Source organism: Epinephelus fuscoguttatus, linkage group LG8 (assembly GCF_011397635.1).
Source record: "Epinephelus fuscoguttatus linkage group LG8, E.fuscoguttatus.final_Chr_v1".
In the NCBI taxonomy this organism is placed as follows: Eukaryota; Metazoa; Chordata; class Actinopteri; order Perciformes; family Serranidae; genus Epinephelus; species Epinephelus fuscoguttatus.
Window position 1 is genome coordinate 10,628,174 of NC_064759.1, and position 26,861 is coordinate 10,655,034.

The window sequence follows — 26,861 nt, forward strand, 5'->3', positions numbered from 1 at the left end:
GATACAAGCATCATTTATTAGCTTTACATCATGACTAAATGTTACATTGCTACATAACCATTATTCTGTACAATTTCTCTTTTACAAATGTCAGGTAATTGAATGTGATAACTGTTGTTTCAACCTATGAAGTGGGAAGGAACAAGGTTTCAAAACTGTTGTGCCACTCGCACAGTACAGGCTGTGACTTTGGTCTTTACAACAGGAACAAATGAAAGTACTTACAAAATAAACTTGGTTTCATAACATCTGAATAACCGCTAATACAGTGTGTTATCAGTGTATTCATAAAAATCTCGGGAAGAAAACCAAACTGTTCCATTCCTCGCAGTTAATTTACCCTCACGTTTAGTCCTTTTTGAGAAGGAATGTGACAGAGACAACATCATAATGCCTTTTTATAAAAACAGACCGTAGCGTCATATCACCTTCATTTCAGACGGGTTCAGCTCAGGTGCATCCTGGATCGAGTGAATGTTTGCGTTCGTCTCTTGTTTTGTCCCGTTCAGATGTGAAATGCATCGTCCTCAGTAGTACGAGCTCAGGTGGGAGTGGGTGGCGGGATGTCTGGTCATGGCTGACCCAGGATAGATGGGGCTGTTGGGTGAGTTCCAGTACGTAGACGGAGGGCTGAAAAAGTTGCCGGGGGAGACGGGCATAGGTGCAGGATGGCCACCCATGAAGTTCATTTTGGGCTGGTGGCTGTGGTAGGGCTGCACGTAAGACATCTCAGGTGGGTACTTAACAATCCCCCCTTCCGCTGCGTGATTCTGGTGTGCCTGCGAGATGCCTTGGAAGTCAAACTTGTAGGCGTAACGCTTGCCGTGCACCTTAGTCATGATGTTTTTGTCATAGTAGTAGCGCAGGGCACGACTCAGCTTGTCATAGTTCATGTTGGGCTTGCTCTTGCGCTCGCCCCAGCGCTTGGCCACCTCATCCGGGTCGGTCATCTTGAACTCGCCGTTGGTGCCCTCCCAGGTGATGATGCTGGCGTTGTTGCTGTCAGACAGCAGCTCCAGCAGGAACTGCCACAGCTGAATCTGCCCCGAGCCTGGGAGGATAAATGAAGAGGGAGAGTTGATGAATCGGGTACTGATGCACACAAATACCAGTAACTGTGTGAAAAGTTCATGTCTTTAATTTTTTATTTGTAATTTAAAACATTTTGGAGGAAGTAATGATCTGTGTAGATATCAAGCCATGAGCAGCTGGTAGCCTTTAAAATTATTATAAGAATAATGAATGAAGGAACAAAAACAATGATTTTAACTCCACTTGATGAATGAAGTTATTCCAGGACCTTGGACAGCTCCCCAGTTTTTCTTGTAATAGAATACTAAGGAGTTTTGTTGTAGACGGGTTTCTGTCCTAACAGTATTGCGACACACATCTAAATCTCAGTCAGCTTTTTTTTTTCCACCAAATGTGACCTTTTCACTGTGTGGCTTGGAGGAAGTGACAGACATCAGGGCAGACACCTACCCACAGGCCTGTGAGCGCTGGGGTCAGGGAGCTTGTACGGACTTTGTTTGCCTGTTCGGTTCTTGGATGAGCTGAGGGCTTGGCCTTCTGTGAGGAAACAGCAGGGCAAACAGTCACTTTGGTGAGAGGGAAGCCAGATTTCGTCTCAGCGTAAGCGTGATGCAATTCTGCTGACACAACAGGTGTTGCTTGACGTTTACTCCATTTTGGAAAGTAAGTGCGTGTGTGCCAGCCCTTGCTTGCTTTTCTTTTTCACATGTTGCCAAAGCAGACAGTGTAAAGGCCTCATTTGTGTCATCCTTGCTGGTTTATCTTGTGGTGGTTTAGAGTCTTACCTGGGTTGGCTAGCCGACTGCTAATGGGCCCTAATGTCTGATACGGGTCTGTAAAGAAGAAAAGGCATATTATTTTTACATTTTATTGCAGACGTTACTCAGTAAATCTTTTAACCTTAATGTTTCATCTGAAGGGACTTGAAGACTCGATAAAACTCTCCATGCTGTTTGACATCACATGCATTATAATCTAATGTACATGTTGTTCCAGTTTGGGATGTCAAAAAATAAATTCTCAACAATCAACCAATCAAATGTATTTTTCATATTTTTGACTGGTTATGCATGTCGGTCTATAGGTTACTGATGCTGCGCTTTAGTTTACTGCACTGCGTACCACTCAGGTCTGGTGGCAGCTAGCAAGGGGCACCCCTCATTGAGCTCTAGGAACGGCTTCACAACCCAACAGCGTTGGTGTGCAAACATTCTGCCCACCGTCTGGTCTCCCCCTGTGTTCGCCCGGTCAGTAAGCAGCTCAATTTTGAGCCAAAAACCCCCTTTAGCGATGTTAACTATCAGTGTTAGCTCAGTTAGCACTGTAAGCAATGTCAGCACGGCTAGTGGTGCCAACATAATTAAAAATACTTAGGGGGTTTTGCGACTCAAAACGAAACTGGGAGACTAGAGGTAGGGCACCATGTTTCTGCAGCAGCTGGTGACATTGCCCCAGTGACGGTACAGCGTTACCAGCGGGAATTGCTGAATGAGTGGTGCCATTAGCTAGCTCCCACCCAGCCCAGATGGTGCATAGTGTAGAGTGGCCAAAGGCGAGCTAACCAGTGGAACCCAGAGGGTGGGCAGTGGACACTATGTTTTGGAATGTTAACGTGGCTAACCAGCTGCTCCAGCATCCCAATTCACACTTTGTCAATGGAGCTAAATGGACTAAATGGAAAGGCTTCTTGTATTTCACGTTATTTAGCGTGTTTTTGTTCGTTTTAAAAATGAAGTAGTTACCGGTTAATGGGTGTCAGGCTATCAAAGGAAAAGTAACTCAGACTGACATTAGTATTTCCTTGAAGGCAGGCACTAGGTGGAGTGAAATATATTTAAATCACAGCCCACATCTCCATTTTGTTAAGTGACTCTTAATTTTACTCATCGGCAGTCCATCAGTGAGAGCTTTGTAGACGTATCAAGAAAGGGATAAAGTTGACTTGTCACCTCTGAACCTCAAAAACTTTTTGATTGTTGTGGAAAAAGGAAATGTCCAGTACTTTATTTCTAAATACCCCCAAAACTAATAACATTCCCGTCTGCCCAGCTGTGCTTTGTGTTAAGTGCTGATTAGCAAATATTGACTGGGATTTAAATGAAGCTTCTGAGGTTTAAGTAATCATTTCCAGCACTGTGTTAGTCTGTAGTAACTGACCTGCTTTAAAGGTCCCTGTGTTATGAATATATTAAAATATTTGGCACAAGTGACCTTCTTACCTTGCACAATTCTTGGAGCAGGCTCTGTCACTCTTGAGCTGTGTTGGTGCTCCATGGAGGGACCTAAAAATTGAAAATAAAATAACTTCACAGAATTGTTTGATCCTCAGCTGTGGCCTGATTTTGGATTTACAAAGTCAATTTCTGTGTAAAACCAGCAGTTCTTCATGCATTAAAAAAGAATTCTGATCATTAGTTTCATGTCATTCTTGTTTTTTGTCGTCTTACCTTTCGGCACTGTGCTCATGGTGTTTGTCGGCCAGCTGTTCCTGCAGCTGATCTCATCAAAACCGCTCTCTGCAGACACAAAAACAACAAGGATGAGACTAGACATTGGCTGGCACGTGGCATAAAATTGCTTTGAAGGGGACAGTGGGACAGTTCAGCTATAGAAGGAAGGAAGTCAGTAAATGGAGACCAAGACGATAAGAGTTTGGAGGTCTGAAGATGACCCCCAGTTTCTTGGGCAAGTGTTCTTTTGTTCAGGCCACCCCTGTTGCCACAAGATTGTGAATTGTGTCCCAGGAGCAGGACCCATACCCCCATTTCCTGCGCCGGTGCAGCTGTTTCCTGTCTGAAACTGGCTGTTGAGTTTTGGACTCGTCGAAGTTTTGTCAACTGAGGCCAGTGTTGTGCCAAGGCACCGTTTTGACTCTTGAAACTATGTAACACAGTTCTGAAACTCAACACATTATTTTTAAATCCCTAAATCATTCAAGTAGTTTGCAGCTTTTTGTGATGTGTTTAAGAATGAGACCCTGAATTCTGAGGTTTGAATCACACCCAGAAACATTCGTACATATCTAGACAGTATGACTGATGGAAAAATGGCAATGAAACACAAAATACTGAAAAAAAAGTGTTTGTTTCAGAAAAATACATTTTCATCGTCTATTTAAATCATACTGAGTAAAGCCTGTTAACTCATAATGGATTGAAAAATGACATACAGCAGCATGTGGCAATATCGTCACACAGCGCCAAATATCTCTTTTTTATTGTATAAATTATTTATGACAAATTAAACTTTGGGCAGCCTACTAGAATAATATGATTGTTGCTATTTCAGTCAACTAGATTCATTTTCCTGCAAAAAATGGCTGAAGTGAGATGAACAGACTGAAAACTTTATCTTACTAAATAAAACAGATGTTGACAAAGTTTTCCTTGAGGACATAATTTACTGTTTAAAAAAGGTAATAAATCACAATTTATTTTATTACAATGATTGAATGACTGAATTATGACTTAAGTATCCTGAAAACATCCTATTGTGGATTCTCTGATGATTCTCACCCCTGCTTCTTTACCATTTACTGGTATATCACGTGTTGTGCAGTGTGTCATATAATGGGCCTCATGCAGCAAGATTCTCTTAAATTTCTTTTATATTTTCTTTTAATTGTCCCGTTAACATAACTCCACAGACGCACCAAATGATACTGTAAAAAGAAGAACTTCTGCAGTAGTCAAATTGACGTAGTGTTGAATAAACTTTAACAAATTAAACATGATTTTCCAGAGTGTCAGTACTGGCGTTACATGCAAAACTAAAAACCAGCAATGGCAAAACATTTGTGATGCTTTCACTCTGTAAAAATAGTGAAAGTCCTGCATTGAAAGTGTTATTTAATAAATCCACTTTTTTTTTTATTTATTTATTTATTTATTTATTTTAAAAAAGCAGCATGTCTTTATATATAAAGTTGGAACCATGAAATGTTTTTGGATAAAAAAATGACTTAAGAGATTAAACAGTTGTCAATGAATTTCTGATCATTTGACTAATTGTTTCAACTGCATTTGTAAATGTTGATATGGTTTGTGTGTGGAATCCTTAATTTGTAAAGTAACTAGTAACCAAAGTTATCAGATAATTGATCTGCAGCTCCGTCTTGCTTCATGGAGCTTTATAGTGAGTTTTAGCTCATTTTTCAGCAGTTTTCACTGAAAAGGCACTAAAATCCTATTGTGCACGACCCGTCCAACACCAAAGATCAGACAGACAGTCAGCGAGATAACAGCCAGATATTTCTCTCAGGATTTGGTACAGCTAAGTGAATATTTGGCTACGCTCAGCAGGTGGCCAGGTACACGACTCCATATGAATGATGATGTTGCTCTGTAACTGCAGGTTAAGCAAGTGTTTGCTCATAGTTCCTTAGGGTGCTGTCAGACCTAGAGTTGTCTTGCTTTGGTCTGAATCAGGGACTAATTTTGTGACAAAGTTGTATAATTGTCTAGAGTTGGTTCATGTTCTCACGGCAGCATTAACAAGCGGACCAGATCAAATGCCTTGTGTGAGAAAGCTGCTCTTGATTGGTCAGAATTTCCATGTGGGAAAAATCCAGGAAGTAAACAAAATGTTGAAGAAGAGTACCTTTGCAAGATAAATGTGACACTTTCTAATGTCACAATGGAGGGACAACTACACAGGTTGATTTTAGCGCTGCTCATCGTGGACTATATTGCTGTCATTGTTCATTTTAGTCAAACCATACAGTTTGAAAACGAGGCGCGGCTCCAACTAGAAAACAATGTTTTGATGCATTGGATGTGCTGAATGTGCATATTAAGGCAGTACAGGAGGAGGTGCACATTAATAATCCTCCAGGACTGTAACATGCTCATGTTTAACCCAAACAATGTGTCATGTGACTGCAGTTGGTTCAGATCCAGGTCAGAACACGTTCTCACCACAAACAAACTGCACCAGAGTTCGTTTGTAACTGGACCGAGACCACCTCTTCAAGAAGGTCTCAGTTTGTGTGTTTTAGTGTGCACCTGAGTGCGATTGCTGTGTTCACACCTGCCCACTTAGGGGGCAAATGAACTTGGGTTCGATTGAACTGAACCAAACAGGGCAGGTGTGAAAGCACCCGTAGTTATTAATAATAAAGAGGTTAACACCCAAAAACGCAGCTAATCTGCCTCATTAAAACTTGGGTCAGATTTGAAGGACAAAACAAGGACCCCATCAAGACACTGACTGAGAGAGGTTTTCAAAGCTTTCGATGGCAAGTAGATGAGCTCACCTGCTTTCACCTGTAGTCTGGGCTGTTGTGGCGGTGTGGTGTTGGTGGGAGTTGTGGAATACGAGAACGTAGGGCTACCTGAAGCAGAAATAAGAAAAAAAAGTCAAGATTATATTCTGTTAAAATGGACAAACAAAAATCATACTGGGGTGGAATTTGACATGAGTGGTCTTTTTGAAATAAAGGATAGATATCAAAGGCATTGCAAGACAAGAGAGGAGTTTATTTATATTTTTGAGGACTCAGTTTGTGGTGTTCTGTAGTACTGGATTATTTTACATGATAAGATGTTGCTGTCATTTTGTCCACCTCTTTTATATTGTAATGCTACCTCGAAAACTGGGTTAGAACACGGTTACTGTCTTTTTTAGCTGCATTTGTAACACGGATTTGCAGAAGCAATAATCCTTCAAAATTATGTAATGTGGCAAGTATCAGAAATCATGACAACATATTATAAGCCAAATACAGGAAACCTTTGCTAGCAAAGAGGAACAGCGGTCACAACACTCACTGAAGACAGGAAAATTCATAAGTCAACAACGTGACAAACTTCAGCCTCAAATGGCATCATAATCTTGTACGGTACAAGTGCCCCTGTAGTGTGTTGCAACGTGTTTACAGAGAATGTAAAGGTTTCTTTTATTCCGTATTTAGCTTTTTTGAATTATATTATCGATCTATCTATCTATCTATCTATCTATCTATCTATCTATAGTCATTAATAATCAAATTATGATCAATTTTATGTCCACTGACAGGCCTGATGGCTGTTAAATCATTTCAGCTCCAGCATTTATTTCTAGTCCCGCTTACATGCAGGGAAAATATTTGTGGCCACAGAAGAATGAAGGCCATTTTACATTGTTCAAATCAGTGTCGGGGGAGAAGAACCGACCACTGTTATCAGCTGTTGTCAGACACAAGGCCAGCCTTACTCTGCCGGAGGTAATTGAGGTGTGAAAGCAGGATGTCTGCGTTGTAGGCCGACGTGAGACGCATCATGTCGTCTTTGGTCATCTTGCACAGGGCCTTGCCGTCCAGCGCTTGGAAGAGAATGACGTCCACCTCCTCCAGGACGTACTCTTTGATGGCCCAGTCCAGCCACTGCCGCACGTGGTCCTGTGACCAAACCTCTGGATCTGCCATCAGACGCACAAAAATCATCAGAACAGTACTGGGTATACAGACTTGTAATGTGCAGTCTCACCTTTTTTGGAGGACTGTTTGTGTGTGTTTTTTTTTTAAGATCCTTAAGCTGGCTAAAATTTACACATTGTATCTGGACTTTTGAATTAAATAGATGCGGTTCTGGCCTTCACAGAGTCATGAACGGGAGGCTGTAGAAGTTGCAGAGTTAGGAATCGTGCAGACATGATCAGAAAGCACCAGATTCTGGGCCCTGTGAATAAGCAGTCTCTATGGGACCCCCGCCCTTCCTCTCCTGATCCATGTATCTGTCATGCACCTTCTCAGTTTCTTTTACAATGTCATTTTGCTCTTCCTTTCTTTTCTTATTGGAACCCCAGTTGTCCTTCTTAAGAGAAGACATGACAGTGTGTGTTGGCGCTCCTGCAGCATAAGCAGTCAGTCACTCTCCTCTTCAGTAGCTGTGTTTAGAGACAAATTTAAGGGTCAAGAGGGGCCTCAGAGAGCCACACAGGGCTGAGTAAAACTAATCGATCCATCCACTTCAAATCGATCTCCACTTGAAAGACCCCATATGGATTCATAAAATCTGAGATCGATCTTTTGATACACGCCTTTTCCCATGGATGTGTGGAGCGTCAACCCTGTTAATCTTTACGGTAGTAAACGTGCCATGGTGCTAAAGTATTTACAACCGTAGTCTTGAGCAGCTCCAACGTTACTGGTTCTTTTATCTGTAACTGTTAGCTTCATTTTTCTTTTTGTAAAATGTACAGTATTAGTTCTCTGAGAATCTCTTTCATATTCTCGCAAAAATTGGTACTGTAACTGAAATATCCCCATTGAATCGATTCAGGAAATCAGTGGCAATACCCAGCCCAAGACTCCACTGCTTTTTAAATACAAAGTTTAGTCTTCCAATAGATTTATTTATGACACTAATTAATAAGAAATAAAAAAAATTGCAAACAAATTTTTTTTTTTTTTTTTTTCCAGGCTTTCCCCTCCAGTTGGGACCCTGGGAAATTAGTCCCACTTTTCCCCCCAACTACAATGTCCCTGCATTTACTTAAAGTCCCGTTCAAAACTGCTACAAAAATGCTTGCGTGTTGTATCACTGTGCACAATGATTCGTGCAGGTACATGATCATTTTGTGACATCTTGTGACTGTTTTTTTTTTTGGGGGGGGGGTTTGGTGGTGGTGGCCAGTGTGTAATCTTCCAGCTTCATCTACGTGACATCTTCATGACATCAAAGTGGAAAACATTTGCATATTCACAGATTCTGGATTTATCAACAAGGGAGAGTGAGAAAATGTAGTTGTAAACTTGAATTTGTTACAATTAAACTTTTAATATTAGTCTTAAAACATGTCTGGATTGACCTTTATATACCAGTTGTGGCTTGCTGAAATTCTTAATACTGAATCTGAGTGCTTCCATGCTGCTTTTTTGGATGAAACATGTATTATCTGGTCTTTTACATGTTGAGAGATGCTTCTCTTTTGGTTCTCTTAATAAAAATACTCATAAAGAAGACGAGAGGATGGAGTAAAGATCATGATACAGAGGTAGAGCCCTTGGGCAAACATGATTTGTTTGTGGGACATGAAAGTGCTGAATAACACCGGAAACAACTCAGATATGAGTACCAGTTGTGACACTGACTGTGAAGTGGGTGGTTGGGTGGGTTTACTCACTCTGTGAAAACCAATGCCTGGTTTATTCAAACTTTTTTTGTGTGTGTCGTGCATATTTTGTAGTTTTAAAAAAGTCGATTAAATGTGAAACTGCCTTGATTGAAACCTTAAATTATTATTTCTGATTATGAAAAGTGTTCAATTTTGAGAGGAGGCTGAAATCACAGTGACAGACACAACTTGAAGTTGCATATTAAAATAAACTGCGATTTTCTTAATTTATTGTCTGCATCTGTATGTTTGGCCTGGTTCGTCACAACCTGCCACCTGCTCTCATGATTTCCCTCAAGGTAACAGGAAGTAAACAAATAATTATCGATACTGCTGAGCTGAAGACAGCCCCAGGGACCTTTAGTGTGATATTTGTGGCGGTTTTGAGAAACCCTGTTAATGTTTATGTGCAACAGGTATGGGCAATAACATTGTATTGCATATTGCTTTATCGTACACATTTCTGTTCTCCAAATTAGGGATTTAAAGCAAACTACATTTATAAAAAAAAAAAAAAAAAAAAAAAAAATAGTTAAGGTTTTGTTTTGGATGTGAAAAGGTTTTTTTTATGTTAAAACATAAGAGTGGAACACAGTTTACTGCAATAAACACTTTGATTATAGTTTAATGCATGATTTTGGAGATGCATTGGATAAATAATAAACATATTAACATAGTAAATGATTTAAAGAACGTCACCAAGCCCCAATACTGGGGCAGCTAAGTATGACAGTTGTGGTTAGAGCGACACATTTGACACAGATGTAGGTTTATATGTTTTAAAAAGATATAGATGTCATGGTGCTGTAGATTTGACCCTATTTTTCAAAATGGCTGCCAAACAGGTGCTAAATATGCCTGAATGATGTGTAAAACTGATTTTATGAGTCATGATGATTGCCAAGGTGTTTAAGCTGATCCCTTAGCTGAACCATGACCCTATGTTATTAAAGGTTAATTTTGTACACCTTTCATAGCATATAAACCTACATCTGTGCCAAATGTGTTGCTTTTGTTGCAAAATGCATAATTGTTATGCCAATTTTAACCAAGCCTTAAATGTGATTTTTTTTTTTTTTTTTTTAATGTACATATACCCTGATTTGAGAGAGCAGTTAATGCTCTTTTTCATTATTCTTTTCATTAATGAAACATTTTTCATAATGCAGTAAAAGACTTTTGGAGTGACGTTTTGTTTATCCTATACCTTGTCTTTAAAATTATAAATGTAACATATTAAAACTGCTATTGCATTAGATAGCCTTTCTGCATGCTCAGCCCTGTCTTTCGAAATTATGTTTGTATAATAATCTCCGCTCTTTCAATACAGTATCTGCACGTAGGCACTAAAGCACAATTTAATATATTTATGGTTGAAGTTTAAAGATCCTGTCCAGTCATACGTTCTCAGAGACGGGGTTGATACTAAATAGTTTTACACTTCTACAAATGCTTTTTAGATCACTCTTTTATAATATCAGATGTTGCTTCACTACTAAACCTTAGGCTCTGTTTCATTTTCTTGGTAAAACAACAAACTCTTTTGTACATTTACATTAATAGGTAATATAGTTTTTTTGTATTGTTGTGACTGACCCTAATGAGACATTTGTAAGACTTTAATAATTAAATTTTGGTTGAAATTGATGTCAGTGTCTTGGTACAACAATCACTGGTCTGATTCAGGAAGGCAAGCTCATTTCCAGTAGCAAACAATGACTGTAAATTGCCCGTAATATTAGGCAGGAGCTTTAGACGTGAAGAGAAACCACCACACCCTCGTGTCCTGATAGTCCTTGGTTAACACATGCCACTGTGATGCAACATCCGTGTATTATGAAGCAGAATAACCCGGCGCTGGTGACTCATTGAAGGATCTCGTTAGACCTGAGCTAAGTTTTAATGTGTCTACTGCAACTGTTTTTGAGCACCGTCTGAAGTGAGACACCTTCATAGAGACTGACTCACTGAAACATGCTGCTCTGAACTGCTTATATTATGAGTCTCAGTGGATGATAACAGTATGGGAAGTGTGCAAGAGAGTGAACATATCACATGTCATCAGGTTAGTTTTTACATGGTTGGAGCAGTGACTCATAGTGAGAATGAAATGGACCAAGTGCAGTCTAAACCATGACTATGACTACTCGGACAGTAATGACACATCACTGTCTTTGCTCCAAGATGCATGAAAGTAGTTTTCCTCTGCAAAGAAAAAGGGAAATCTACTGAGCTCACAGTTCAGCTATGGCAAAAGTTGGTTCAGACCAAATATGAGGCCACTCATCTCTACATATATCCCTCTGAAATCACAGAGCGTATTCTAAAGTTAGGATTTTGACTTGATTCAAGAGCGGTGGTGTTGTTATGAGTGTTTTTGGACAAATGTTACCTTGAATGTCTGTAAAGCAATGACACATTCTTCCTGTTTTGTTGTCACATTCAACTGGAGGATATGTCGTCTCTGTTTTGAAGAATGAGGCTAGCGTTGTTCTACACTTTTCATATTGTCAACCAGCCTCAGGAGAATGACTTAGTCTGTCTCTTAATACTTTCTGACTTCTTGTGGCACTCAGCCCGAAGCTCAAATGTTCCTACTGAAAGTGTGCATCTTTAAAAATGGGACACACATCAGTAGTTTTAAACATGCTTCATAACTCCAAGCAGTTTGATTCAGATGAGAGTAAATGGTGCATTTTGGGAGGAACAAGTTCAGCTGCGGATTAATACAGTGAGTCAAAATAAACTAGAGTGCCCAGGTTCATTGTAATGAAATAAAATAGTGTGGCTCCCAGATGTGTTTTTGGACAACAGTGGAGCTCTATGATACAGAGAAATAAAATATATCAGACTTTGGATACAGTCAATACTTGTTGGTGGGGTGCTTGTTTTGGTTTTGGTCCTAGAAATGACGTTTGAAAAAACTACTCCACCCCACTACGAGTGGATACTGTATCGCAAGATCGTCTATTTTGGCAGAAAACCGAAATACGTTGTCAGTGAATATTTTGTTGATACATTAATTATCAACATTTGACGTTAATATGGGCAGAACTTTAATCACATTTAAAGGCAGCTGTGGTTTATCAGCATGCACTGCTGCTAAAACGATGTTGGCGGTTAGGTTGCAGCCACCACACAGTGTTTTTACTCAGCAATGAAAATTCGTGTTAATAGAGATTTTATCTGTGGAGCTCTCTGCTGCGATGAAGGAGGCAGGTTACATCATGCTTGAGGCGAGAAAGGAGGTGCGCAGCTTAGCTAGAAAAATGATATGAATTTGTATGTTGTCTTCATTTTTATTCTACAGCGCGCGTTTAAGGAACATTATACATGCATAGTGGAATTTAGAGAGAGAAGATGGGTTGAGGAATGATCAAAAGGTGCAGGTGTATATGTCTGTTACTGTCTTTGTCGTAACAGTAGGGTTTTGTTATATGAGGTATGATGTTAACAAGAGAAAGTCAAGCAGATTTTGTTTTTGTTATTATGCTCTGTTCTGTTTATTTAGCTGTCTGTCATTGCCCTGATATCTACATGTGTTGTGATATTGACAGCAGTTATTGGTTAATGTATACCTAAAATAAAATTAACGCAGGAGCGAGTACTAGTTCCACGAGCGATGAGCGAGTAACTAATGTAATTAAATTACACAATAAATGTCAGTGCAATCAGTTACAGCTACTGAGAAAAAAAAAAATGTAATTAAAATACAGTTACCAATGATTACGAGGGGCTGTAATCATCTGGATATATTCTTCCTGGTATAAAGTTTATATGTGATATTATTTCTGCTGCTTTCCATCATTTAACCGAGCAGTAACACCTTCTTTTAGGATAGCCTGTTTCCGGAAAATGTTCAGCTTTAATTAAAAACATTTGTAAGAAAAGTAACCAAATATCATAAGTTACATTACTTAATACATTTTCAACTGAGTAACTAGTAACCTGTAACATTTCAAAAGTAACCTTCCACTGAGAAAATGTGATTTGCTCGCTATTACATATTTGCTGTTTTAAATTAGTTGTATATGAACTTAATTTCTAGGAGACATGAAGATTTGTGGGACTTGATGATAAGAAGAATGGAGTCAGTTCTCGCCAGTTTTATACTTTAAGAAAGTTAATATCTTAATGTCCATGTGGGCTCAAGAAAATGCTTTTTTTTAAAACATGAAAAAAAACTCTTTGTAGCGACAGTGAACATGATAAAAGATAGCACCTACCCATCACACCTCTATTCCTGAGTGCTACATTTATGCTCCAGACTTCACACTTCTTAAATAGAATTCATTTTAAACTCTGATGTCATGATCAACCAGAAACCTGCTATTGTTCAGCTGTGACTCTGGAGAGCAGTAATTGGTGGTGGTAGTTTGGAGGAAAAACATGCGGTGCTGCTCTCTGATTCAGTTATTAATATTACACAAGCTCAGTGTGTGCCAGCTCTTGGGAAACTGTCCTGTGATGGCGTCAGCCTTGTGTGAGACTGGAGGGTGACTGAGGTCGAGTGACTCAGCTCACCTGCTGGCACGATGACCCTCTTCTCCTCTGTGGTGCTGCTGGGTGGGGTGGCCGTCTGGGGGCTGACGCGAGGCTCCGGGTACGAGGCCTGGTATGGCATCGGGGCGCTGTCATTGCTCACGTGTCTGGAGCGTTTGGTGACGCTGCAGTCCACAGGGGACTCACGGCTAAAACAGACAGATGAGAAAAGTGTAGTAAGATCATTCAAATATCTTATAAATGTTGTAAATGTTATTCAGTGTCAGTACGCTGCTATTTATGCAGCTCTAAGAACTGCTATCGTTTCAAATTATGAGAAGTTTAGTGTGGCTGCTGATCTGGTTGTAGAATTCACAGTTTCAACTGGTGCAAGTTTATTTCCTCTTGCAATGTTTGCTAATAGCTGAGAGAAGATAAGTTCAGTCCCAATCTGTTTCACACCATTCCAGTGAGAAGGTCATAAAAAGAAGGCTTTCAAGATGTAGATCTAAGTATCTCTAAATTAAAATGGTTGCACGTCCCAATCTGGTCTTTATATAGAGATTAGCTGTTAGTAAATATTTACACCTGCTAACTACCAGGTGTATCTGGTTGATTCCATCTGTAGGTAGAGCTGTAACAATTAGTCATTTAATCAGTTAGACAATTGACAGAAATTAAATGGCAGCTGTTTTGATATTTGAGTATTGCCTTCGTCATTTTTTGAATAAAGAAAGCCAAACATTTGTTGGTTTCATGCTTCTTGCTCCTTTTCTTTGTCATGCAAGATAATAAACTGAGTTGCTTTGGATTTTTGGACAGATAAACAAACTATTTGAAGATGTCACCTTGGCTCGGGGGAATTATACAGGGCACGTTTTAATATTTCCTATCATTTTACTGAAAAAAAGATGAATCCGTTAAGCCGGACAATAATGAATCGACAATGAAAATAATAGTTAGTTACAGGGGAAGGACTGGAAGAACCTTTCATGTAGCAGCAGTTGAAGTTTACTCAAGCAAAAGTACCAACACGACAATGTAGAAACACTCTATTGAGTCCTGTGCTCAAAATCCTGCTTCAGTAAAAGTACAGAGGTATTATCAGCCAAAGGTATTAAAAGTGTTAGTACTCCTTCTGTAGACACATGGACCCTGTGACTGATATAATATGAAATTATTAGATTGTATTAATAGGCACGTGGCATTTTACCCTCCTGAGGACATCACATTTTGGGTTTACTTGACCTTATACTTCATTCTGCTTAACTCAGACCTGTTGTCTTCGTTTGTGGACACTTTTTTGTGCCATCTAGTGGTGGTAAGAGCACAGGACACTAATCCATGTAAAAACAAGATGTCAGCCATCTCTGCCAAGTCAATCTGCAGCCGATCCCGACACAAAAGTTGACAAGGTCCAAATCTGATCAAATGTAATGGTTGAAACTTGTTTTTTTTTTATAATGAATAATGTGGTTAGTTTGATGTGGCAACAAATTTTACCAATTTTAGCAACAGTAATTAGGAAGTAGTGGTTTGAGGACATTGGGACTTTATCACCATTGAGAATGTTCAGTTTTTATTACATCAGGTCCTACTGATCCCAAATAGCTAGGAGCAAGCCCCCAACCCTGTCTACTCAAATCTACCTTTGCCTGTTGCGAAACTACTTTCTTAATTACGTTTTTGTGGCACCGTAGTCGCTGCCTAGATTATGTTCTCGGACAAAGTTTATTTCAGGTAAAGAAACACTACATTCACGTACTGCATAGACTATAGAAGAAGATGGCTGGGGGGGATGGCGGTCGTACCAAGTGCAGGACCTTGACACCAGAACGTATGGTCTGTGTCCAGACTCCTGTCTCAGGTTTAGGCAACCAAAACACTTAATTTAAGGTTAAGGAACACATTCGCACTCTGTCCTCGTCACATATTGATGTTTGATCATGGACTTTCGACGTCGTCCACATATGTGCAAGGTACCCTGGGTGTGTTGGTTGTTGACGTTCTGGGACGCCGTGTCAAGTTTTGCCTGTTACATGCGTTGTCTTCTTTCAAAATACACTTCTGTTTTCACAGGAAATTTAACGTTTACATTCAGTCTCTTTCAAAATAAATGCACTACGTCAGTACAACACCGCAGATTGGTGGTTAGATTTAGGAACAAGGAACAGGATTTGGCTTTAGAACATTTTTGCAACTTGTGTGATATGTTCATTAGCAACATTTCCTCACTAGGCTTAGTAATTCTCTCTGCTTAATGCTTCCCTCAAACTTATTTGCTGTTTCGGTTGTTGTTGTTTGCGGTCTGACAATGATTTAACCTCTGGGAACAACCGCCAACATTTCAGAATTGTGGTGTAGCCAGCAAATGTCCGGCCCAAGACTTTCTCTTCCATGTAGGGTCATTTCAGCTAATGTCTACAAACAGATATCCGCATGTTGGAATGCAGACACATTTATAAAACGCTCAAACCTGATTGGTTAACACGACTGGGAAAACGGACTACAAACGGAAACAACACGCTTCTCATTCCAAAATCTGGTCCTGTTGCCTGCAGATGCTTTATACATATGCAGATATCTGTTTATAGAGATGAGGGGCCCCTAAGTAGGTGCTGATTTTTTTGGGTCACAATCTTTAATAGTCTTTAATAATCTGTGATATTTTATAAAATTATCTTTTTTTTCATAATCTTACTCTGAAATGTAGCTAGTAATTAAAGCTGTCACATAAAGTTAGTGGAGTACAAATATAAATTAGCAGAAAATGTGCAAAATTACAAGTAGCTAGAAATTAGTAAACATTCATTCCACCACTGATGCTATGTAATCCTTTAGTTAAAGCTGAAACACCAAGAAGACCGTATTTGGAATTCAAACATTTCCACTCATCAGTGGTGGAAAACAACAAAGTACGCAGGGTTGCATTTGGTAAGAGAACAATAAACAAACATTTTTAGAGTCTGGAAAACCCAGACTGTTGACATGGACGATGACAAAGCTACAGTCAGATAATCCGGGAACCCTTTCTCCCCTGTGGCCTCAGCCTGTCCTGACTCACCTGGTTCCATTGACGTGTTCGCCCCTTTTCCCAGCGTTTTGTGCCGCCGACCCCACCCATTCTGGCTCGGTGGGCTCAGGACTCTGCTTGGAGGCCTGGCTGAACCCGCCGGGCGATGTCATCTCAGCCTTCATGTGCACTCCGCTGTAGGGCGGCTCGAATATGGGCTGATCCTCACTCACCACGGACAGCGCTTCCTGTCAAACAGAGCCACAGTGGTCAGTGTCTGACATTAATGTGTCGGGTCACAACCTGTGGAAACTGTCTTTTTTGCCAACAGTCTCTGTTTATTCCACTCAAGATGCCTCGGTGAACAGAAGTAAAACCTCGTTAGCTATAAGAGCTGTTGGAGTGATAGTAACAGCACAACATATCTGAAGATTGAAAGATTTTACTGTTATCCAAGGTTTCAAAGTAAAACTTGTTGTGTTTTGTTTGTGAATATAAACAAAGTCCCGGTTTTAAACTTCACTTTAACAGGAAAACAGCACCCCTAATTTCTACTGAAAGACTTTGTTGTTTGTTTGTTGCTTTTCTTGTGGAAGTTGTTTGTGATTCAACAAATTCAATAACCATATTTTTTTTAAAGGATAGACCAACAGAAATTACAGGAAATCATATCTGTTTAAAATACTGACTATAACAGCAAAAACAGTGTTACAAAATGACTCACCAACAATAGATAATGGGTTTGAAACGCAATAAAGACTGACTGTAAAGGTCAAGTTCCAGTCCCAGAAGTGACAAACCAAACACTAGATAGCATCTTCTGTGTTTTTGCTTCAGCCAACATGTTTAGCAGCCCCCCGCGATGAACGGCAACCACAAAACACTGATATTTTTAATGTGAAATCTATTCAGTGTTTTTAGTCACCTGGGTTGTTTGTTTTGGAGAGGAAGAGACCTCTCGGATAATTTGGCACCTGGTAAAAACCTCCTGAAGATGTAGATCTTAAGTTATCAGATTAAAAAGGTGACCACACATTAGGAGGTACTAGGCCAACAGCGTTGGAGAAGCACCGATTTGTAACTTGATACTGCTTTAGTCAGTGTTTTTAGACCTCTGTGGATAATTCAGCTCCCAATAAAAACCTCTTGAACAATGAACACTGAAGGAATCCTAACCAGGAGAAATTTCAGCTGGTTGCAATGTGCAGTCTTCACCTCAAGATGCCAATAAATCCCCCTAAATTTAACATACTGCTCCTTTAATGCTTAGAGAAATTACCTATGTATTAAACAACTTGACAAATGAATCACTTCCTTCTACTGTATACTTTCCCATTCAGGAAACATTATGAATATGTAGAGCAACATAAAAACTCTGTCTAGATTCATACTAGCAGTCTTCTGACTGTATGCTTTTGTTTTTAACCTCCAAAATAACGCTGCAACGACAACAAAAAAAAGCTTAAGATTCAGTGCAGTTACCTTGTGATTGATTACAACTTTAAAGGTATGTTTTTTCTAAACAACCAGAGAGACAGCAGGTTATCAAACCACTCAGAAAAATATTTACGTGTGAAATCACAAGTAACTGTTTAGGCAGTCAGGAGGCTGTCTAATCTTGAACATCAGTAACCTTAACCACAGTTTTATTTTGTCGTTAGGATTGGGGTTGAAGGCAGGGGGGGAGGGGTGTTAGCTCAAGGTGGAGTCTAATCGAGATTATAAATCCGTCTTCCTGTGTTCAGCACCTACAGTGAGGCCTCAAAACCACCCCAAGATGGCACTTTCATCCCACGCACTCTGGAGGGCAAAACACCGGACCTGTTGTTCTGCCTGCTGCTCACATTAAGTGTGTGCATGTATGATGTGGCCACGGCACTCTAAGTGGGTGCAAGTGCGTGTTTGTTTAGAGGAGTAGAGCATTGTCTTTGGGCCTTGTACGTCAGTGCCGTGCTTTTTCAGTGGCCTACAGGAAACCTGGCCGCCATGTGCAGAGGAACCTTTTGGCACAGGCCAAGGGAGAGGAAATGGTGGAGGAGGGGGGCACAGTGTAAAAATGTGGGTCATTTTAAAGCTGGAAAACAACCCTAAAGGCCTGTGGTCTGGGGAGGGGAGGGGGTCGGGTTCATTGGACAGCAAGAAGAGTATCGCCTTGATTGAAGTGCCGCCTTCGCATTGTGTTGTTCTTTTTGTTTTTTCTTTTTTTGCCTCTGTGTTTTTTTTTAGCTCAATTGTTGCCTGAGCATTGTAAACCACTTCTTAATGCATGGCACACAGTTTGGCATTTCCTCAAGGCTGCAGACAAACTGATACAGAAGTCGGTGTGTGGGATTTTAGCAACTGGAGCTTTTGCTTCTGTGTAACGGATATTCCTTTTTTAAGCAAACAAAAGGTTTTAGTAAACAAAAAAAACACATTCTGTGTTTCACATCAAACAAATATTACCTGATATTAGTTGCTCACGACTTAAAGACCCAGACGATAAAAACATATAACGTGTTATGTTTTAAATGAATTTAGATTTAGCATTGTACGCCTATAACATCGTTAAAGTCATGATGTACCATTAAAAAAAAGAGCAATATTGTCTTTTTTGTTCTGTTTCTCTCTCTCTCTCTCTCTTTCTCTCTCTCTCTCTCTCTCTCTCTCTCTCTTTTTTTCTCTCTCTCTCTCTGCGGCTAAATTACCCAGAATGCCACTTGATTATCAACAGTTAGGTCAGATATTCGGCAGTGCTCAGGCTGCTCTCATGAACTGTTCACCTATTAACTAATAACTGACCAGTTAATTAAAAAACTAAAATTGAAAAAAAAAAAAAAGAAAAGAAAAACGCAAACTGACATTTTTGGTCAGGCGCTCCTGTGGTTCAGTGTGAGCTTTAGCACCACATTTCAAAAAGCTATCCATGTTCCAGTGTTTTGTGATGTAAACGTCTTTCTATTTTATTTTCTGTCAGCTTTGTTGACAGACAGTCGGCTAGCTGTGTTAACACATCACAACGTAGTGCCGACCCTCCAGTCTCCACTGGTTAGCTGACGTTAGCCTTGGCTAAGTTAGCAAGCGAGGATGCTTATTTGTGGCGGGGTGTGGAAACATGGAGCCCACTCTCCAGTCTCTCTGCACATCACCCCAGTGAGTAAGCGGCATCATTTTGAGCCACAAAACCCCTTTACTTTGTTAGCACCACTAGCCATGCTGACACTGCTAACAATGCTGACAGAGCTAACGGTGATAGTTGACAATGCTAAAGGGGGTTTGTGGCTCAGAGTTGAGCTGCTTACTCACCAGGGTGATTTCGGGGGAGACCGGAGGGTGAACACAATGATTCCACTGCAATGCTGCTGGGTCAAAACGGCATTACCAGCGGTAATCACCAAATGAGCAGCGCTACAAGAGGTACCACCCAATCTGGCTGGTGCTCAATGCTGAGCAGCCAAGGCTACCTAACCAGTAGAGAACAGAGGGTGGGAAGTGGACTCTGTGTTTTCACATGTTAATGTGGCTAGCCGGCTGTCTGTCTCCCAGCTGACCCAGGTGGTGCACAGTGCAGTAAACTCAAGAGTAGGAGAATTAACCCAAAGGCCGACATGCCTAACCAGTCAAAAATATTCTCAGCCGTTAACCAATTAATTGTTAACTGTTGATATTGTGCTTGGGAAGGCCGTGATCACATGACCAATTAGCAAAAGGCTGCGTAAGGCCTCAATCACACATAAAGTGTTTTAGCAGCTGGAGGTGCCTTTTTGTAATCGTTTTTGTGTTGCTAGGGCCTAAAGTTTTTGTGCTCTAGGCGTCTGATATTTTGGCCAGAGCGCTCTGAACTCCTCCAGTTCACTTCAACTCAGACCGGAAAAGCATCCTAAGTCATCCTAAAATATGCCTGGAAACAGCCATCATCGAGGAGAAGCTCCTGGACCAACTGGTGGTACTCCCCATGATCCACGCTCTTTTTTAGGGCCTCATGTACCCACACAGATCTCCATTTCCCTGTGCCCAACAAACTATTTGCTGACAGCCTCTCACCCTCAACCAGAGCTACAGCAAGTACCTTCTGCCAAAAATTTTAGGAACTAGATAGTAATTGCTGTCAAATAAATACGATTTTAAAAACCGAGAAAGGTTAGGGTATGGAGGTGATGAGGTGGCTGCCTTGCAACAATAAAAAGGCGCAACAAGCGTTCTTTTACTAGTGACATTCCTTTAAAAAAAAAAAAAAAAAAAAAAGCCAGTGCGATGCACATCACGTTTTGCACTTTGTGATCAGGGCCTGTGGAGGATGGTTCAAACAAACTTAGGACTTTTCACCCAGAGATGGGTGTTCACGTCCCAAGTGAAAGTAAAGTGAGGTACATAGTCACCATTTTTATTTTCCTAAACCTAACCAACATAACTTCAAGTATGTAACTTTACAGTAAGCAAATAATGTGACAACGCCATTCATAGGGCACTTATGCGTTAGATATCCTGTAAACTGTTGTATGACGATACATTGGGGTGTGTTATGCTAGTTGCAGCCAATGTTGCCCCAAGCTAAGATAAGGAGCAGGTTTCAGAGGTCTGGTAGATTCACTTCTTTTCGAACTCCACACTTTGAGATTTTATTTTATGTTCAAACTTTAATTTTATGTTCCAGCTGAGGCTGACTCAAGTGACATCACTTGAGGTAAATGATCAGACTGGACGCAGTTCCATCTTGTGCCACTAAACACTTGCAATAACTGTTTTAACATAGTAGTAGGGTTGCAGCAGTATACAGGTTTTTAGGTATACCATGATATTCAAATTGACAGTTATCTTACGGTGTACATTTGCGTATCTATGATACTGGAAAAAATGCAACTGGATGGAGAATCTCAGATTTATTTGAGTTATTTTAAAAACTGACACTTTTAACAAACTTTCATTTGAAAAATGTTTTCAAGTTTCAATTAAAGTGATAAAAAATTTGGTCAACCAAAAATACCTCTCTGTTTTCATTCCTTTAAGGCTCTTTTTTAGGTTATAATAATAATAATTCTGTAGTGGTGTGATACTGTGACACTGATATTTTCTGAGACAGTTCCCCTTTAAATGTTAAACACCGTACATGAATAGAAACATAAGAGGTTATGTTCTACATTAAGGAAACTCTAAATGAAGTAGGTGTCACTTTTTTCGATGATCAATATCTACGTTGCAACGCTAACTTCATGAATTCTTTCATGTGACAGAAGTGTTTGTGTTTCGCAGGACTTCTTATTGCCCTGCTCAGCTTTCTTTCGACCGCACTCCGTGTTTACTTCTTCTTCAACTTGATTGCTTTGTTTGACTTCTGTCGTGTTGTCCTTTTCCCCCCCACTCTTCCTCTCACGCTCTCAGTGCCTTCAGAGGCCCTCCTCTCTGTGCAGAAGTGAAACGGTTGGCTAAAGCAGGCTAATTCTCATGAGAGGACACGATGGTGAAAAGTTTTACGTCGTGGTTAAAGACGATTTTTTAAAAAAGTTTTTTGGTGCTCAACACTCAAACTGTTGATATTACTGTGACTCACAGCCGCTCATCACATGCAGTTTTTGTACATTCAGTGACAAGCTCATGCTTTCACAACCACAGACTCACACTCCCGCTCTTTCTTTATCTTCCCCTTGCGCTCTCTCCCTCTCTCTCTCTCTCTCTCTCTCTCTCTCTCTCTCTCTCTCTCTCTCTCCTCTGCACACTGATACAAATATACCAAAATGTGGCCTGACCGCTAATGCCACAACTGACTTCCTGTTCAATGTGCTTCAGCTTGTTGCTCAGTAACACAAAACAGCTTTTGAAAACATGACCTTCTCGAGGCTGATGCTGTGCTTGTGCCTCGATGTCCTAAAATTTACACCGGTTAGGTTCAGTTTGATAGTGAACACTTTTCACTCGCTGCGAGAGCACAAACATGAAGTCCTGCACGGAAGCACTTGGCTTAAAGTCAGCAGCTTTGTGGTTGCATCATGCAGTCTTGCCCAAAGAGCTTGATGTTTACGACATAGACGTTCATGATTCGTATATCTTTATGAAGTAACATTTTAGATTAACAGTTAAACTGCAAGAGAAGTGGTGGATAACAACAACAACAACAACGACAACAACACCATGTTTGACTTTGATTATCTAACCTTAACAGCTCCACCTCCAACTGTTTGTTCCTACACTTTTAAAGTATTTTTTTTTATCAAACATCAAAAGGGATGTTACAACACAGCCTAAATGAGATATTTTAAGTCAGTAGTCATGTTATGAATCAGATATGCAGGGTGTCGGTTTAGTTTTGAAGCCCAAAGGCTCTTAATGTTTAATGACAGGGACTTTGAATTAGCTAATAAAATTTGTTCAGAAAAATACATAAAAAGTGAGTATTTTTTTTCATCTTGCACACACCAAATAATTGTCTTTTAGCACAAGATAGAAAAAATCACCTCTCAGGACTTTTGGGGCTCTGTTTTACGAAAAAAAAAAAAAAAGTTAAAAAACAAGTTAAGTTTCTTTCAGTTGGCTATACTTAATGTTTTCTGGCACAGCAGCATGACTGACCTGACCTTGCCTGGTTGCAGCCTATATTCAAAGCCACATCTGCTAACTAGGACTGCAACAATCTGATTATTTTTTATTTTTTTTAGTACTGATTAATCTGCTGGTTATTTTCCTAATTAATTACTCAGTCTGCAGAACATCAGAGAACTGTGAAAAATCCAAGGGGCCAAGGCAACGTAATAAAATGTCTAATTTGTCTAACCAACATTTAAAAAACAGCACAAAGATATTCTTTTTTCTACTCTGGCTAAAGCAAATTTGAGAGGCTTAAAAATTGATTAGCAAAATAGTTGCAGACTTATTTCCGTTCAGTTGACTCATAGATTTCAGCTCTCCTGGTAAAACAAAAAACCAGTGGTTCCCAACTGGTGGCAGGATAAATTGGAGGGACTGCAAAATGAATTGCGAAGTAGGAGAGCAGGAAAAACATATTTCTGAAATGTGCTCTTTTTCCCCCATTTATTCTTGTGAATTACTGAATATTCAAATAAACAAAGGGAAACTTTGGTTGAACTGTTCACAACAGTAAACACATACCTGTGACAAGGGGCCATAAGAGCTTTGTTTAAAGGAGCCAAAAGCCTAAAAGGTTGGGAATCACTGCCTCAAACTGCAACCAAGGATGTGGTTAACTTTTTCCATGCATGCACCAGTTACATGATTCATATTTGAAGTCTGTTAATGAATTTCTTATTTGTGAAGTGTTAAGTAGCTGATTTACAGGTGAACTGCACTGCAGCCTGATAAATGATCCTCATGTTTTGGTCTGGACTGATGGAGATCTTATGTGAAATCAACACAGATCGATTTTAAACTTTAAAGACTAAAACTGAACTTAACAGACTACTAACAGCAGTGCCATTCACACATGATTCATAATAACTTAATATTTTGTGGGTCTCTTCTTTCTTAGCTTTCTTCACTGTGTGTTTGTAGAAATCAAAAGTTTTAAGGTGTTACTGAGCTCCTGTTTACATGTGGGTCTGCCACAAATGGCTTCCAGATACTCCAAGAATCAAAGTATCTAGAAGCGTTAGGGTATCTGTACAACTGGTTTTATGCACCAATGTGTGCCTTAACTGCATGAATTTATGCTGTAAATGTATTTAATTTTGTCAGAATTAAAGTCTGGTGCGACTTAAATGGTTTTATCGTGGTAGACAAATGCACATATTATAGATAATGAGCTGAATGTGTCCCCTGCGTCTCCCTCCCCAGAGAGCACATTCAACAAAGATGAAGTTGTGCAAAGGCACAGCCCTGTGTGCTCGCCATGTCTGAGGCAAGTGGCAGAAAGCAGAAGTAAAAGTTAAGGCAAGCAAGCTGATTTTGCAAAGGCCCGAGCAGCTGCACTTTCTGCCACACAAACAACAGTGCGGTTTTCACAGCTCGGAGCCTGGCAGCACGCAGGCCTGTGCAGGCCGCAGATACAGATCCAGGCCCGGTCTCCTTCACCTCCCAGCCTGTGAGCGGACAACGTAGAGTTAAACAATGCAACGCCTCAGTTTGTCCACGTCGTTTCTTTCTGGGGAGGCTTTGTTGCCTTTTCGACATTTTTTCTAGTCCACGGAGCGGAAATGTGTGCGGAAAGTCTGAGGTTTGAGACAGGAAGCCTGCTGAGTTCAGATAACGACACCTGACAAGTGCTCCCGTTTGCAGCTATAAATTATACTTAAAATAACCTAAAACACACAATCTGCTGCAACACACTGCGAGAGAGTCATTATCTAAAGAATCACGTTTCATTAACGAAGAATTCCCCATGTGAGCCTGCATTTAAACACCAAAAAACTAAAATATAAAATAAAAATATAACTAAGTAAATGTAAGCCTTCGTGTCGGGGGGGAGGTGGGGTCCTCATTTTTCTGCACTGGCCCTTTAATCATTCCCTCCTCTTCATCTTACAACGCAAATAATGTAACTTGATTGACTTTACACTCCAAAAATATATTTTTTTAGAACCGAAACAGGAGAGGCATGAGCACAATAATTAGTTCCTCAATCTACTGAGGCCATTTTAAAATGCATTTTTTTTTCTAGTTTCACAGTTAACCAAAGAAGGCCTTTATTTTGGTTGAAATATCAAGTCATTCGTTATAATAAATGGTTTATAACAAATTAAGAATTGCGTTATTAATATTGCGTCGAAGTTAGGAGAGATTATTCAGAAGATTGCAAGAATAATTCAATGCAGAAATAAAAAATAAAAGCCTGCAGGCGAGTGTTGCACATTAGACGCACATTCGTTCAAACGATAAAATGAGTTAGTATATTTGTGGCTTATAATCAGATAGAAATGGTTGCCTTTTTTCGTTGCGCAATAATCAGTTTTCAGTCATTAAAAGAAGTTCTTTTCGATTTGAAGTCGTGACATGAAGGCCTTTATTTATTTCTGCATTTTTTCCCGAAGAAATTTAATCAAAGCAATTAGTACATTGTGGTCGTCCGGAGAAGATAAACAGCTGTAATGGTATGAAATGTGAAATACCAGTCATCTGATGGAAATGGATCCTCCTGCTCGTTAAAAATGGGTTCTCACTGTATCCAAGTTGATCCATGGCGCCTTCAGGGGCACCTGCCTGGTGCGCACCAATAAAATCCAGCATCCCTTCATTAATTTATTCCTCGTTTAAGTTTCTCAACCCGCTAAATGTTCAGTGATTTCATTCGTTATTTTTTGCTGTTGTGTCGCGGTTCCGTGGATAGTGCGGGCTGGGCTCCAATTAAACACAGCAATTAGAAGAAAAAAATAAACGAAATGCGTTTGGGAATCCTCTTTTACGCGCATAACCGGCCACCAATTAGTGTTTTTATCTGAGTGTAAAGATGTAGTGGTTAGTTGTGTTATTATAGAGCCGACATACAACCACGAACGGGAAGGAAGAGGAAATTTTGTACAAGAAGGAAAGAGTGGGGAGCTCGCATCACCGCCTCGACTCTCTCACTCAGCAGACTCAGAGCTGGTGTGGGTGGCCGCCTGTCATTTTCACCAGCAGCAGCAGCAGTGTTAAAAACCATCAAACACCTACCTTTATCGTACAGTCCATTGCAGAAGCCTCGCAGTTTTTGTCATTTAGTCGTTTTTGTCAATGTTGCAGCTTATTTAGCCTTCTAACCTCACTTCAATGCATGCAGGGGTGCATTGGCTCTATGGCGCAAACCATTGCAGTTACAATTTTTTGCTCACAGACCATAACCGGATGACGTTTTTTTCCCCCCTCTCTCTCTCGCTCTCTCGCTCTCTCTCTCGCGCTCTCTAAATTGGGAAGTGAAGTCACTCTTTAACACTGAAAGTACTGAAGCTGCTTCTCATGAAACCGACATTTAAGTGCTCACAAGGAAAAACAAAAAGCTCAGTAGTCGGTGAAGGTTGGAGTCATGCACCGTAAAAAGATATTCATGGGGTTAATGCTTTAAATGAATACGTTTTTCTCAATAAAAAATAGTTTTGTTTTATTAACGAGCTTTAGTCAGCGGACAGCTTATTTTAAGACGTTTTTTTTTTTTTAAATAATCGTTTATTGAGTTAAACATTAAACGTGAACAGTAATATTTCAACAAAGAAAGTCCTGGCAAGAAGAAAAATAAAATAAGTAATTTAAGTAATAAAATAGTAATAATAAAAATACATGAATAAAAGAAAAAATAACAAAATTATAATCACAGCAGTGCTTGATTTTAAGGTTTTTTTTAACT

At 39.9% G+C, this 26,861-nt stretch overlaps 1 protein-coding gene across 4 annotated transcripts; it reads right to left on the reverse strand.

The window, feature by feature from the left end:
- fli1rs (Fli-1 proto-oncogene, ETS transcription factor-related sequence) lies at positions 1 to 26,364 on the reverse strand. 4 transcript variants are annotated; one of them, XM_049583836.1, is made up of 10 exons: positions 26,195 to 26,363; positions 16,673 to 16,869; positions 13,651 to 13,817; positions 7,225 to 7,428; positions 6,287 to 6,364; positions 3,480 to 3,548; positions 3,252 to 3,314; positions 1,818 to 1,865; positions 1,483 to 1,569; positions 1 to 1,051 (listed from the first exon to the last, which is right to left on the reverse strand). In XM_049583836.1, exons 1-10 carry the CDS (start codon positions 26,210 to 26,212, stop codon positions 528 to 530), a joined length of 1,455 nt encoding a protein of 484 aa, XP_049439793.1. In that variant the 5' UTR covers positions 26,213 to 26,363; the 3' UTR covers positions 1 to 527. The 4 variants fall into 4 exon arrangements, with proteins under 4 accessions (XP_049439793.1, XP_049439794.1, XP_049439795.1 ...); XM_049583837.1 differs by lacking the exon at positions 26,195 to 26,363 and adding an exon at positions 25,654 to 26,045; XM_049583838.1 differs by lacking the exon at positions 1,483 to 1,569.
- Between the last annotated feature and the right edge of the window lie 497 nt (positions 26,365 to 26,861).